The sequence below is a fragment of the Telopea speciosissima genome, chromosome 6, assembly GCF_018873765.1.
Source record: "Telopea speciosissima isolate NSW1024214 ecotype Mountain lineage chromosome 6, Tspe_v1, whole genome shotgun sequence".
Lineage (NCBI taxonomy): Eukaryota > Viridiplantae > Streptophyta > Magnoliopsida > Proteales > Proteaceae > Telopea > Telopea speciosissima.
The window spans coordinates 61,010,559-61,025,509 of record NC_057921.1 but is presented as its reverse complement, the minus strand read 5'-3'; the positions used below and the strand labels follow the sequence as shown (position 1 = coordinate 61,025,509).

At 36.6% G+C, this 14,951-nt stretch overlaps 1 protein-coding gene across 3 annotated transcripts; it reads left to right on the top strand.

The window, feature by feature from the left end:
- The first annotated feature begins 1,995 nt into the window (after positions 1-1,995).
- LOC122663929 (agamous-like MADS-box protein MADS3) lies at positions 1,996-14,383 on the top strand. 3 transcript variants are annotated; one of them, XM_043859601.1, is made up of 9 exons: positions 1,996-2,048; positions 2,101-2,303; positions 8,635-8,713; positions 8,920-8,981; positions 9,090-9,189; positions 12,566-12,607; positions 13,709-13,750; positions 13,917-14,056; positions 14,137-14,383. In XM_043859601.1, exons 2-9 carry the CDS (start codon positions 2,122-2,124, stop codon positions 14,222-14,224), a joined length of 735 nt encoding a protein of 244 aa, XP_043715536.1. In that variant the 5' UTR covers positions 1,996-2,048; positions 2,101-2,121; the 3' UTR covers positions 14,225-14,383. The 3 variants fall into 3 exon arrangements, with proteins under 3 accessions (XP_043715536.1, XP_043715533.1, XP_043715535.1); XM_043859598.1 differs by having other exon boundaries at positions 13,908-14,056; XM_043859600.1 differs by having other exon boundaries at positions 2,002-2,045; positions 2,108-2,303; positions 13,908-14,056.
- Positions 14,384-14,951: the final 568 nt, after the last annotated feature.

Below are 14,951 nucleotides of genomic sequence, written 5' to 3'. Positions count from 1 at the left end.
GGGGTTAAGTAAAAGTAGAGCTTGATCCATTTAGCTGGAGACATATATATACAGACAAAGTAGAGATATAAGTTGCTGTTGCAAATAGCAAGGGAATAACCAATAAGATCGATACGACAGGAAGATTATCTATGTCCACTCACACTTGGAAAATTAGAGACAAGGTACGTAGGATTAGCTTCACTTTGCCTGTACACTAGGGGATAGGTGCATGCATGCATCCCATATTTGTTCATGGATGTGTTTGTATATATTCCCATCACCACTATACACTCTCTCATTGTCTTAGATTTTCAAAGTTAAATTTCGTAATTTTGGAAAATTTTATTTTTGCTAAAACTTGACTTATGAGAAGGAGATATAAAGATTTATTTATTTGTCCACAAAATTTGGACCCTACCTGATATGATATGCTATATGATAACTTATTTAAAAGCAACGTATTTAGTTTTCTTAAATATAATACCTAATTCTTACTATACCATTGGCACAATCAGGTTTTCATTACTTCCTTTAAAGTGGGCTTCCCCGGAAACAAGTAGGCTAATCAACAGACCTTCTATCCTCTCTTTTCCATCGAATTGGTTTGTCTTCATTTAGGATGGCTGGACACATCACCGTGTACCACAAGCTAGTGTCCGTTGTGTTTATCTATCTCTTGTATATATGATGCCTTGACCTGGTGTCCTGACGTCCTGCACCCCTACTAGCTTATCGCGTACGGACGGTGTGCCTATCCCTCTCCCTAAAATTTTAATTCATTAATAGAGAAACCAAATATCTCTAATTCTAACTTTCTTCTATCAAAACCCTAGAATAGTTGTCCTCAATGGAAACCATTAGTATCAAAGGTAAATCTTCCCCGGCCCAACCATTTTGAGGATTGTTAATAAGATACAATATAGGTTTACTTAAGGCAACTAACTACCTGTACGTAGTTCTGCAACTCCTTGTGAATCAAATCTGTGCTGTTTCTGTAGAGCTTGTTGTGCTTTTTTGGTTCCTTCATCATGATCTGCTCTACTGAGGAAGCCATACCCAGAATCGGAACTCTGACTGCAATTAATCTTTTCCCTTCTTAGTATGTAGTTCTTTTGCTAACATACGCACTAGGTTGCGTGTTAGAGCAAGTGAAAAACAAAAAACACAGCAGATGAGCAGATCCCTTAACTCACCAGTTTACGTCACCTGACGGCGTTAAAGTTCCCCTGTAACCAAGAGACGACTAAGGAGATACAAGGCGACACGTAGCCTGACACTTTAAATTTAAATTTTATATTTTTTGGATTTAACGTAGTAGTCCCAACCAAGTGACTGACACCACCACACATTACATCCCACCAGGCATTAACACTGTTCCTCAGTCCTCTCATCCCCTGCCCTACCACTACAGGTCCACAGCTCCCTCTTTCTCTCTCTCTCTCTCTCTCTCTCTCCTCTTTCAGAATTCTTTGGGTGAAGTGAACACCAAAGAATGGAGAGAGAGAGAGAGAGAGACTGGTGCAGGAGGGGGGGGGGTAGTAGTACAGAAAAGTCCCTAAAAGAGTGAAAAAATGAATAAAGAAAGGAAAGAAGGGGAAAAAGAGGAAATAAGGAGGATTTCCATTTTGTTATAAGAGAAGATCCTGGGACGAGAGGTGTTGTGTAAATTCGGTTAAGTCGAGAGTGGTAGCTTCTCAACTACATCCCCTAATTAGAGAAATCTCTCCAGTTTTAGTAGAAGGAATTATCAGAACCAACCCTCATTCGCTTTTCTCATTCTTCTTCTGTGTAAAATCTATCTCATCTTTTTATATTTATAAATATTATGTTCCTGTGTGCACCACCATCACCACCAATCAAACACTCTCACTGACTTCTTATTCTTAGATTTACCCTTTACTTCCTTTCCTTCCTTCTCCTGCAAAGAGAGAGGACGAGAGAGAAAAAACCAACCCAGTTAAAAAGGGAAACAAAAAAGAAGAAAAAAAGAGAGAGAGAAAGGGTTAGGACTTAGGAGAGACACATACTTGAAAGACATTCTCTCTCTCTCATTCTCTGGCTCGGTGCTCTCGTCATTATTGTTGTTGTTGTTGTTGTTGTTCTTCTTCTTGCTTGCTTGCTTGAGAGAGAGAGAGAGAGATGGGAAGAGGACGGGTGGAGCTGAAGAGGATTGAGAACAAGATTAATCGTCAGGTAACCTTCTCCAAAAGGAGAAATGGTTTACTTAAGAAAGCTTACGAGCTTTCTGTTCTTTGTGATGCCGAGGTTGCTCTCATCGTCTTCTCCAGTCGCGGCAAGCTTTATGAGTTCGGAAGCGCCGGGTATCTTATCCTCTGCAAAACACTCTCTCTTTTTGTCCATCTTCATTTCTTTTGCTATGGATTTGTTTTTTGGGTTTTTCTAGGTATCTTTTTGGATGAGTTGAGGTTAAATGTTGTTTCTACTTCTGGTGCATGGTGTTATAAGTTAGTGTTTGTGCAGAAGTGCACTTTAAACAGTTTGATTCTTACTAAATTTCTGATTGTAAAGATCGAAATGATGGGTTTTAGCAGACTTACACTCATAAATTATCCCTTCTTCTTCCTTCCTTCCTTCCTTCGAGGAAGCTGGAAGCTAGTCTTCTTCAAATGATGCTTCGACACGTTTCATTTGTACTTCTCTCTCTTTCTCTTTCCTGGTTTTCAGCTTTATCTATCCGTACGGTTAGAGAGAGAGAGAGAGAGAGAGAGAGAGAGAGAGAGGTGCAGATGTTCCTAGGAACTCACATCCCTTACACCTTGGTGCAGGATCTAGGGTTCTCCATCTCTTTTTCAGAACTTTATTAGGGTTTTTAACAAAAAAAAATGGAGAAGTCTTAATTTTAAACGAAATTCTGGGTTAACAAAGTCTACATGAAAAATCGTTTTTTAATGTTGGCATTGTCTCTCTTCTAGGCTTCTTCAAGATGAGATTTTCTTCTCAAATATCGTTGTAGTTTCACTGTCTCTCTTTCTCTCTCTCTCAAACTTACGTTTGGAACTTGTCTTCAAATATTTTCACCTTTAGATCCTTTGATCTCTGCATTGGAATGGCTTGTGAGTTATTTTGTTGCTACTTAGGATTAGACAATGAAGGGGAGAAGGAACAAAAAAACAAAGAAGACTCCCTATTAGGGGTTTGTAGATCTCATCTTTAAAATTAGGTGGTAAGGATTAGATGCTTGTAGATCTCATCATATTTAAAGGTTAGTTGTTAAGTAGAGGGTGCCTAAATACCTATAAATCTTTACATCGGGCTATTCACATGTGATGTGAGATTATTACTTCCGCGTAGATCCCTAACATCCCCTTTATGGTTCATGTGCTTCTGATCAATCAGCCTGAGGAACTATTTGTTCTCACTCATATGATTTGAAGTAGCTTTTTGTGGTAATTTATTTTTTTTAAAAAAAAATTAGCATTTTATCAATTAGAAATTGTTTATCCATTGGATTTTTTTTTTGTTTAATTTTTTATTTATTTTCTTGGAAGGCAAAAGCCTGAATCACATCGCATCCCAAGAAGCAAGTAAAAGAGGAAAGACCAGCTCAGTTTATGGAGCAAAAGGACTCGTTGGATAAAGTACCTAAACCTGTACTGCATGAAAGCCTTCTTTCATCTTTCCAAATCTGGTTACAATCATGGATGCCATTTTGAGTCACTTTGACCAATACACAGTGCCCATTTGGGAATATAAATATTGAATTCTTCCAAGTCATGATAATCATATTCTTTACCAACATAATTGTTGTATTAAACTGATTTTAATCCATATTTGTCTTCTTCTTATGCCCCAGGCTTTGTTAGGTTTTCTCAAACAAATCGACTCATCTACTGCTATTAGGTTTAGCTATGTATTAAAGTTCTAATAGTATGCTTGCAACTATATCCACCACCACCACCAACCCCCCCCCCCCTCCCAAACAAAAAAAGAAAAAAATTTGTTTACTTGATTCTTCTGCATTTAAGTGTGCAATTTCTAAGTAATTAAAAGTGATTAGAACTGTGATAAAAACCAAGAAATTTGATCGAGTTGGATTTTCGCATTGTTTAGTAGATTTTACGCAATTTTGTGAATCTAAGATCAGCCAGTGAATCTAGTATGTTCAAGATGTTAATATCTTTTACTTCTTAAGCTAAGCTTCTCTTAGGGGTTTTTTTTTTTTTTTTTTTTTTTTTACAAAAAAAAAAAATTGGGTTTGCTTTTGTTCTTTTCTTATAACTTGCAATTCTTGTAGATCTAGTGTGATATGTAGCATAAATTGCAACTAGTATATTTAAATATCCACAATCATATTTGTTTCTATTCTATGATTTTCTATTCCATTTGAATATCTTATGGAACACAGAAATTATGTTTACTTGTCAATAATCTACACTTCTTGTCAATATTCCGTTATTCTTTATTGAGAATATATAAGACAATCCATTACACATATGTAGTGCTTATTTCAAGATCATAGAAATTTCTTTTTATCCGTTACTTTTTATTAGCTTTGAATTTTGAGTACCAAATCAGGGTTTAGTGTGACCATGAAAATGCACCCTTAACACATAACAACAGGGTTATGATCATATACACAGCACCCATTTGGGAATATAAATATTGAATTCTTCCAAGTCATGATAATCATATTCTTTACCAACATAATTGTTGTATTAAACTGATTTTAATCCATATTTGTCTTCTTCTAATGCCCCAGGCTTTGTTAGGTTTTCTCAAACAAATCGACTCATTTACTGCTATTAGATTTAGCTATGTATTAAGGTTGTAGTAGTATGCTTGCAACTATATCCACCATCCCCACCCCCCCCAAAAAAAAAAAAAAAAAAAAAAAAAATATATATATATATATATATATATATATATATTTTACTTGATTCTTCTGCATTGATTTCTACATCTTAAGTGTTTAATTTCTAAGTAATTAAAAGTGATGAGACCTGTGATAAAAAGCAAGAAATTTGATCGGGTAGGATTTTCGCATTGTTTAGTAGATTTTACGCAGTTTCATGAATCTAACATCAGCCAGTGATTCTAGTGTGTTATGGTTTGATTTTGTTCTTTTCTTATGTCTTGCAATTCTTGCAGATCTAGTGTGATATGTAGCATAAATTGAAACTAGTATATTTAAATATCCATAATCATATTTGTTTCAATTCTATAATTTTCTATTCCATTTTAATATCTTATATAACACAGAAATTATGTTTACTTGTCAATAATCTACACTTCTTGTCAATATTCCAGTATTCTTTATTGAGAATATATAAGACAATCCATTACACATAAGTAGTACTGTTTATTTCAATATCATAGAAATTTGTCTTTATCCTTTACTTTTTACTAGCTTTGAATTTTTGAATACCAAATTAGGGTTTAGAGTGACCATGAAAATGCATCCTTAACACATAACAACAAGGTTATGATCATATACACAGTGTAACAATGAGTGCAAGAGCATTTGTTAGATGAATATCTAGCCATCTCAAAATGGGAGTAAGTTGGGGTGGATCTGTCTAATTTTTATTATTAACTATAAAGATAATTTGATAATTAATATGGATCCAGTTTCTCTCCACCAATGGCGAAGATAGGATCTCTTCATCTATTGACCCTCTGAATGGACTAGAGAAAAGTGTTTTGGACTATGAACAATAGGGGTGGTAGTTAATGATGAACCCAACGTCAAATCATAGATCTCATCACCATTGGTGGTTAGCTTTTCTTTTTGTGTGGAGTACTTACCTAGTGCCAAGTAAACTTGTTAGGAGAACATTTTGGTTTGGAAAACCCAAGATAGAGATGAACACAGCTTCTTTTGTGTTGGCTTTGTTACAACTGCAGAACTGTTTTTTACGAAAATATTCACCTCCAAAGTAGGATCTTTTTTATTGCTCATTCGAGAACTACGATTTCATCGCCAGAGATGGCTTAGAACCAATAGTTTATTATCTAATGATCTTTCCGTTCTAATACTCCATCTGAGAGTTATCAATATTTATCAAATCTGTTCATCTGACGGAACACTATTGGATCAAATAACAAAAAATTGTTGAGAAAGATTTTCCCAGATGATAAGAAACATTGCACCAACACGCTCGGTGTTAAGAAAAGGTCTCTTGCAGGAAGGCTGGCTAGATGATCAAGGGGAACAAATCCAAAACGCGTACATAACAAACTTATATAGAAGTTTAATGAAGTCCTACTTGTACATAGAAACCTTTAAGGGAGTGAGGGGTAGGTCTGAGTTCTTACAATATTTTTCAATCAAGCAGGTATCAAAAGTATTAACAGTTTATTCATAGTTAATATTAGTCTATGCAAAGCTAGTCAGTTCTGGTTGGTTGCTTAGTCAGCAGAACCAAGCTAGTACCTAAGTGAGTTGTTATGTGTATTAAATAGTAGCAGGTTCACTATTCATTGACTTGTTGACATAATGGTTACATCAGTTTTTTCCTTTTGTGAATTTAGATTTTCATTTTGAATTAGTCCACAATGACTCAATGAGTATGTGGATGCTTATATTATGGTTGATGAGTGTATTTGATAGGTTATGATGAATAAAGTTTATGGTTTTAAGACATTGAAATGAATTGGACATTTCAGTTACTGTATTATTAGAAACAAGAACTATTTTTATTATACTTTACCTTCAGATATTATATAGTATGTTGCTATTTATTCTTTGAAAACCATATATGGTTACAACTAAATTAATATATTGGAAGTAACACCAAATAAATAAGAATATAGAACTTATCTTAAGGGTTTAATCTCTTGAACTGATGCAACTACTTATTGTAGAAGAGTTTTATATACAAATCAACTCACAAACACTTGGTGGGGTTTAGTTGTGCCACCAGTCACTCTCCTTAAGATCGTAGTCACCCATTATGGTGCAATAGGGATTCTTGTGAATCGGTGTCCAAGATGAAACAATCCCTTAGGCTTTCCAGTAGTTTTTGCACTCGCTTATTGGGTCATATCGAGATACACTTAGGTTTTGCTCATTCAACAAAGGGGAGAGACCTTAAAGAACTTATAAAACACCAAACCAAGAGGCAACACACACAGACACGAGAGAGAGAGAGAGAGAGAGAGAGAGTAGAATACTTAAAATGTCTCCTAAAGTGTCTAGGACATCATTTTATAGAGGAGAGATACTCATCAGAAACACCTGTCCAAAAAAGCCCAAAAGATGTGTCTTTCTCAAGAGAATACACAAAAAGCTTGTCGTTCCCAACATCCAATGCCTTTTAGACAATAAGAAACGAAACATTGCTGATGTCGGCATCGTGTCAAACAATGCCTCAGATGTAGCTAAAACCTCATTGTGCCTCGGCGAGAGTTTAAAGTATGTTGGAATGGTCCTGAAAACCCACAATGTATAACATGCTTTGACCGACGTCTGACGAAGAAAAATCTGTTAGGAGAAGGACATCTATTGTTGGTAAAAAGAAATCTAGATACAGGTCAAGTCCGACCGCCAACAAAAAGAAATCACACACATACAAGGCTTCGCTTCACCTTGCTATTACCCGGTCGGCTCGGCGCATGCACCTATATGTGAAAATAAATACCAAACCCCCGAAGACAAGAGAGCATAACAAGTCTTTCTTCCAAGGAACCCTACCCTTGTAGTTCCCATTTGACAATTTGAATTTCACTCTACTCTTTTCCATAAATAATGTGGGACTAAAGATTTCCCGCTACTTTGCTTTATAAGAAGCAACATTGGAGATGTCTTGAGTTCAAAACTTGTGAGAGACAAAAACAAGGGCAACCAAAAGAAGTATTTTGAAACTTCATTTTTCTTTGTAAATTCATTTAATACAGCATAATATGCATTATCTATCCACCAAATAAAGATTATGTTTATTTATTCGTTTTCTTCTTCTTCTCCTTTTCTTTTCAAACTTTCAGAGTTGTGTTTGTAAATATTTTCTTCAATATTGTTGTTTAGACATCAAATACATTAAATCCTTATACCCAATACAATTTCCAATCTTAACTTTAGTCCAATTTCAAACAAAATTATATTAAAGGTGAATCTTCCACAGTTCATTTTTCTAGCAATGGGTCTGGGTACCAAGCAAAATTTTTAAAATTTCGAAGCTTAGAAACTATGCTGCAAGGCCAAGACAATCACTATTAAGAGTTGACCAAAATTTCCTTTGTCAATCTTTGCAGCTTAAGATTATTAATTTCTCCCCCCCCCCCCCCCCCCCCCCAAACACCCCTCTTCCTCTCTCCCACTTTCTTATTCTGTGCTGCTTTGCCATGATGGAACCTTCTTGACATGCTCTGTAATTATTTTCTGTGTTCATGAATACTAGTAATGGACTCCACCTGAGTTTTAATTCTAATGCATGCTTTACAGTGATAACAGTGTTGTGGCAATAGTTCTTCCGACTCTCTCTATGTGTAGTTGCTGTATATTTTGAGTTATGTAACTGAGTGCACTTACCATGTTTGAGAAAATAGATGTAAAAGAGTTAGATAATATTAACTACAAAATCAATGACTAGGGTTGAAAGATAATACATCTCATGGCTTATATTAAATGGCACTACTTGTGAGAAAATCATAGATGAATTCAAAATCTAATATTGAAATTGTTTTAATTTTCAGTATGAACAAAACCCTTGAGCGATACCAACGATGTTGTTACACTCCTCAAGACACCAGTGCTGCTGATCGTGAAACACAGGTTTTTGTTTGATAAACTCTTCCTATAAAACTTTCCCTAGAAGCAAAAATTTCCCACTCCATAATTGTAAATGATTTGGGTAATTTCTCTATGTTTTAAAAAACTTGTCTTAGTTTGCTAATGCAAATATGTCTAATAGAGCTGGAAGGATTTATTGAATACATATAAATAATTTTTACTATTTTCTTTTCCATTGGTAATTGCAGAGCTGGTACCAGGAAGTCTCCAAGTTGAAGGCAAAATATGAATCTCTTCAGCGCTCACAGAGGTTTTGGCTCAGAGTCTAGTGCTATGACAAACAATTGAAGTAGTTAAACAACCACCATTATTCTTCTCTATATCCATACTAATTTTCTTATTGGCAATCCTTGTTAAGGCATTTGCTTGGTGAAGATCTTGGTCCACTTAGTGTGAAAGAGCTGCAAAATCTTGAGAAACAGCTGGAAGGAGCTCTGTCACAAGCGAGGCAACGGAAGGTATAGCTGTTTTTCCATTTGAAATTTTTAGATTGATGGCAGAAGAACTGTTTGGGATTCATATTTTAACATTCACAACATAATTACTTAAAGAAGAAATTATGAAGAGATGTAGAACAGTAGAGTGTCCTTTAATAGAGTTGCTCTTGGTTCGGTCCTAAGGGTAAAAGTCCAAAATAAACCGCAAATTAATCAAGTGTAAGATCTTCCAAAGTTAAGTGGGTCAGAGAGGACCATTTAACTTTTGGGTCACTTGGGGAATCACTAATCCAAGTGTGGGACTCACTCACCACAAAAGAACCTCAAACTCAAATGGGGACTCACTCACTAGAAGAGATTACATTGGAAACAAACTCTTCTTTTTCGTACAAGTCTAAGGATACATAAATATACAAGAAAAGAAAAAAAGAGCAATTGGAGAGGGAAGAAAGAACACAAATTGAGGGTCTTATTGTGCAAGAAATTAAAGATGAAAGCTAATTAAGAATCTATACTAACATATTAGAAATTATTTTAGAATCAGAAAATAACTATGAAATAATTTAAAAAGTAAAAGGGAGGTGAGTTGGGCATCCCTCACGATCTCTCTAGCAATTGGTGGTATTTCTTTAGGATGATGGTTAGTTGTGATAAGGGGAGAGAGTTTAGGGAGAATATGGGAGAGATTTAAGGGGTAGGTTTGTCCAGTGAAAAGTTTGCCACAAAAAGGGAGTTCTTATTTATATATATAATAATAAAAAAAGGTAAATTACATATGCCTCCCCTGTACTTTGCCCTAATTACACGTTCCACCCCTTGATTTTTCCACCTTACATTTTGACCCCTTATGGTGACGATGTTAGTTTGTCGTAAGTTAATGATTTGAAAAGACAATATTACCCTTGTTCTAAAACAACACAAGTTGAATTACAATGACACCCTTTTCATCATCTTCAACCTTAAAACACTCATTTCTTTCCTCCTCCACCGCCGCCACCACCACCACCACCACGCCCCGCCTCCTTCTCCACCGCCACCACTGCCGCCGCCTCCTCCTCCTCGAACTCTTATTCCCTAAAACTTTAAATTCACGCACCGCAAAGACTGAACAGCAGATGGGTTCATCATCATAGCTTCCATTACCGCGTGAAGAGCACGGAAGGGTGTTGATTTCAATCTTCCAGCTCGCTTGAACACGCTGGAGCATCTCTTGTTCTATCACGTAGGAATCACGGAATAACAAATTAAAACTGCATTTTCAATTCTACCTTTCTCATCATCTTCAACCTAAAACATTCATATCTTTCCTACTCCGTTGCGCCGCACCACCACCACCGCCACCACTGCCATTGCCGCTACCTCCATCACCGCCACCACCGCAGCCGCGCCTCCACCACAAACAAATAAGAAGAGATTAGAGGAGAAAGAAGGGATACCGATTGGTAAAAGATCACCAAAGGTTGCTGCAGGGGACTAAAACATTAGAAACCGAACCGTAGCGCAACCTCATCCCTTCACATAAGAAAAACACCCGTGAACCTCTGGTTCGCCACGTTTTATATTTATGTCTTTCATCTAAATCATCTTCTCCATAATTGCCGGAGAAAAATAAGAAAGAAGAAGAAACAGAGAGGCGAGGAGCCCTTTGGTTTCTCCCGACCAGAGGGCAATCAATTTCGGGAAGGAGAGACTAGAGAGAAAGAGAGAGATTGAAGGAGAAGACGGAATTCAATGCATGCAGGAGATTCTGTATTTAAATTTTCTTTTTGTTTTATTTGTTTATCGACTTTGAATTTTTATCTGTCAATAGATGAGATAAGATGAAAGATCCGATTATTTTCTTCTGCTTCTTATTTCGGCAGTGCTTTTATGTCTTTCCTTCTTGAATTCTAACAGGCATTTTCTGTTTGATTCCCTTCTCACCCAAAATAGCACCAAAGATTCACTTCCACCAACATAATTGGTAGTTTTTTTATCACTCTTTTCAATGGAATTTATGTTTCCTTTATCGTGTAATTCATAAATCCAGGCTTTTTCAAGGTGTACGTAAATCACACACAAAGAGAGCATACCTTGTAGCGAGAACCGTATGGAATGAAGAGAAGTTGGTGAAATTGAGGCCTGAAGGTGGGAATGGGTTTCGATAGCGTAAGAAGAAGAAGTAACTCCATTCTCTCTCTCTCTCTCTCTCTCTCCCTGTTAACAAGCCACAAATACAAGAATGGGGGCTGGCTGCCTACGAAACTTAAAACTAGAAACTAATCCTATAATACAAGAATGGAGAAGGGCTTCTAATAATTGTAAAAGAAAGAAAAAGAAACCGGTTTGGGAAGGAATCTTTTAGAACCCGAAACAATCGAATGACAGCAATGGTCACTGTGAGCATAATTACTCGTGCACTGGTAGGGGTATCGTTCGCGATTACAAGGTTCGAGAGGTTGAAGGTGAAGTTGGGAGAGGAGAAAGGGCAAATTTTTCCTTCTTATTTTGGTTTTTATCAAAAGGGTAAATGGGTCATCTCACAATGACCAAGGGTTAGTTTGGGCATTATAAAAATCTAATTATGCCATGTCAGCACATAAGACGGATGCTAACGACGGGGAGGAATTAGTAATTTTTTGAAAACTATAGGGGAATCGTATGTAAGGTGGGAAAATCAAGGGGAGGAATGTGTAATTAGGACAAAGTACAGGGGAGGCATATGTAATTTACCCTAAAAAAAATTATACATATATATTATATAACATATAAGAGAAAGTAAAGGAACTGTTGGAATAGAGCCATTGGAAAAATGCAGTTGGAGCACTAAGGGTTATAGAGGAGAACTAATATGTCAATTTGTTAAGAAAAGAAAAGTAGAGAATAGGTGTCTAAGGCAGAATTAGAAGTTCAATTAGTACTGGGGAGTCTGGGGTTGGGGTCTTATTAAGGAATAAAGAGAAGGGATATTCTAGTTGTTGTAGAGGCTACAGTTGGTGGGCTTAGTTAGTTTAGAACTTCCACTGCAATTTAACATCAATTTGAAATTTATTTTATCCTACTGAGACAGATTAAAGCTAGTATTTTTGACTGTTTGTGGGTCTCTTTGCTTGTATTGTTGTGAAAAAAGAAACTCAGTGATTATTTATTTGCTAGAGGGAGAGGTTAAATTTTTTGCAGATAGGCCAGGTTCCTTTAGAACCACCTTTATTTCTGCTATTTTTCATCAGATCAAACTTTTTATATGCTTGTTTCTCTTTCATCAAAGCCATGTTGGCTGTTCTATCACTATATATACAGAACTTCTCTTTTAGAGTTGCTTCGTTTCTTATGGATATTTTCTCCCATCTCACTATCTTGTGAAGAAATTAAATATGAAGTTGAGATCCATGATCCCTTTATTGTTTCCTAATTGCAGACACAAATAATGCTTGAACAAATGGAAGAACTCCGCCGAAAGGTATGCACTTATTGTTAGATGGGGAAGACTTTCATAAATATACACAGATTTGTTGTCTATGGAAGTTGATTTTATCATCACAGATTTCATTTCAACAAATTTAAGTACTTGATATGATCATGGACAGTCTGAGGATGAGAATGGGTTAGTAGATATTAGTGTCATTCTCAACCATGTAATTGTCTTTGAATCTGGTTGAACTCACACAGCCACTTCGATCCATTGCCCACTCTTGTATTTATCATGGAACTCATACCTGCCCTAATTAGAGGTATAGGAGCAGGTCAGCTTTTCACATGTGGAGAAGTTGCGGGCTTCCATAGACTTGCAATGGATAAAACAAATATCTGGGTATCCACCTATGAGCAAGCAGCATAGGGAGTACACTAATGAGGGGCAACGAAATGGTTTCGTACTTTAAAGAGCATAGAGGTCATTTCATGTGAGGTGACGAGAGGTAGAGAGAGGATGCTAGTGTACCCTCTGGCCTCTGCAGTAAGATCAGATAACATAGCCTTTTTTGTCTAAAACATAGGACAAAGTTTTCCTCCACCCATAGAGGATGATGGTTCTCCCACAATCCTAGGGTTCACAAACCCCTATAGGATTTTATTTTTTTTTTCCAAAACACCTTCACGATGCCCTCTCCCACCCATCCGAGATCCTAAAACATACCCGGAGAGATAGTTCTCTTCTTTTCTTTTTTTCCCCTCTCTCTCTTCTTTTCTTTTGCTGTAAAAACTTCTGCCATAATTTCTTCCCCAATGGCATTGAGGATTTCTACAAGAAAGATTTAGGGATCAGATATCAGAAGCAGATTCAACCACCAAAATGCAATGACACATACCTATAACAGCCGAATTCTGAGGAGGAATCGGTGAGTTAACTTGTATCAGTCTGGTGATCTGAATTAACTCGACCAATAACTTGATCAGTCTGGTGATCTGGGTTAACTCGACCAATACGGACGACCTGATACCTATTCCTCAATCCATGGTCTTCAAATTAAGATAGATTTGAGATAGAAAATTTATTCAGAATTTATTGGGTTTCTATATCTATGCTTTCACTGAACTGTCCAGTTTTTTGATTGGGTTGCAGGAGCGTTATCTTGGAGACTTAAACAAGCAGCTCAAAAATAAGGTTTTGCCCAAAACAGTAACCATTGTTGAATAAAATACTTGCTTTCTCTTTATTATGTTTCTAATAATGATAAGAATGGCAACCATTAATCAAGAAACACTTTGGGTGTTTCAGTGTAACTAATGATACTCTTTCCATTTCTCTCATGTTTGATTAGTTGTTTCAGCTTGAAGCTGAAGGACATAGCTCTCTTAGAGCTATTCAATGCTCGTGGGATTCTACTTCAGTGGTTGGAAACAATGCTTTTACTACACACCCTTCTCAGTCCAACAACCCTATGGACTGCGAACCCACCTTACAAATAGGGTAGGTTTCCTTATAGATGTTTAGATTCAGATGGATTGGTAATGAGAGCAATCCTTCTAACTTGAATGTTGTTGGTGCAGGTACCACAACTTTGTTCCACCGGAAGGAACAGCTATTCCTCGGAGTGTAGCCGGCGAGAGTAATTTCATCCATGGATGGGTCCTCTGAATTCTCAGGCAAACTCAGCAAAAGACCTAAAACTATAAGCTTGGCATATTATATGTTGTTAAGCTTTTCTGACATGGTTTGAAGGATCTGCTTCGATTATGATTCATGACTATATATACTGGTTTTTGAAACTTTTCATTTGCTACCAGAAAAAAATAATAATAATAATAATAATATAGAAAGGCTTTTGGATCTTTTCTAAATCATTATGTTATAGTAGCAATGCGATTAAGGGTGCTCGGGCAGGGGTAAGGCGGTATATTCTGCCTTGCTTGTGTGTGGGGCGCACACGACAGTAGGGGCAGGCAGAAGTAGAAGAATCGAATTGCTTTTAGGTTGGATTTGGACAGTATCTTCTATCAACCCTATGTTGGGATTCGGGTAGAATTGATGCAGCTTTAAGTTTAAAGGTAAAAGGGAATATAAATGGAGGGAAGGAAATTGGAGAAATTTTTATAAGAAAGAAAAAATTACTAGGATAGGTACATAACTTGGGGAATTACTCACCCAATAAGAGAGGACTCATTCAACTCTCAAAATGGGCTCAAAACAAACAAAACATATATTTAAAGGAAAATAAAGAAGAGATGTTAGATTCGGGTTGTGGGGGGGGGAGGGGGGGAAGGGAGAGAGAGAAGAAAGAGACGTTGGAGGCTATTAGGAAAAGTGCAAGAAAGACGTTAAGAGGGGGGAAGGAAAGAGATAGAGACATTGGGGACTAGTGTTT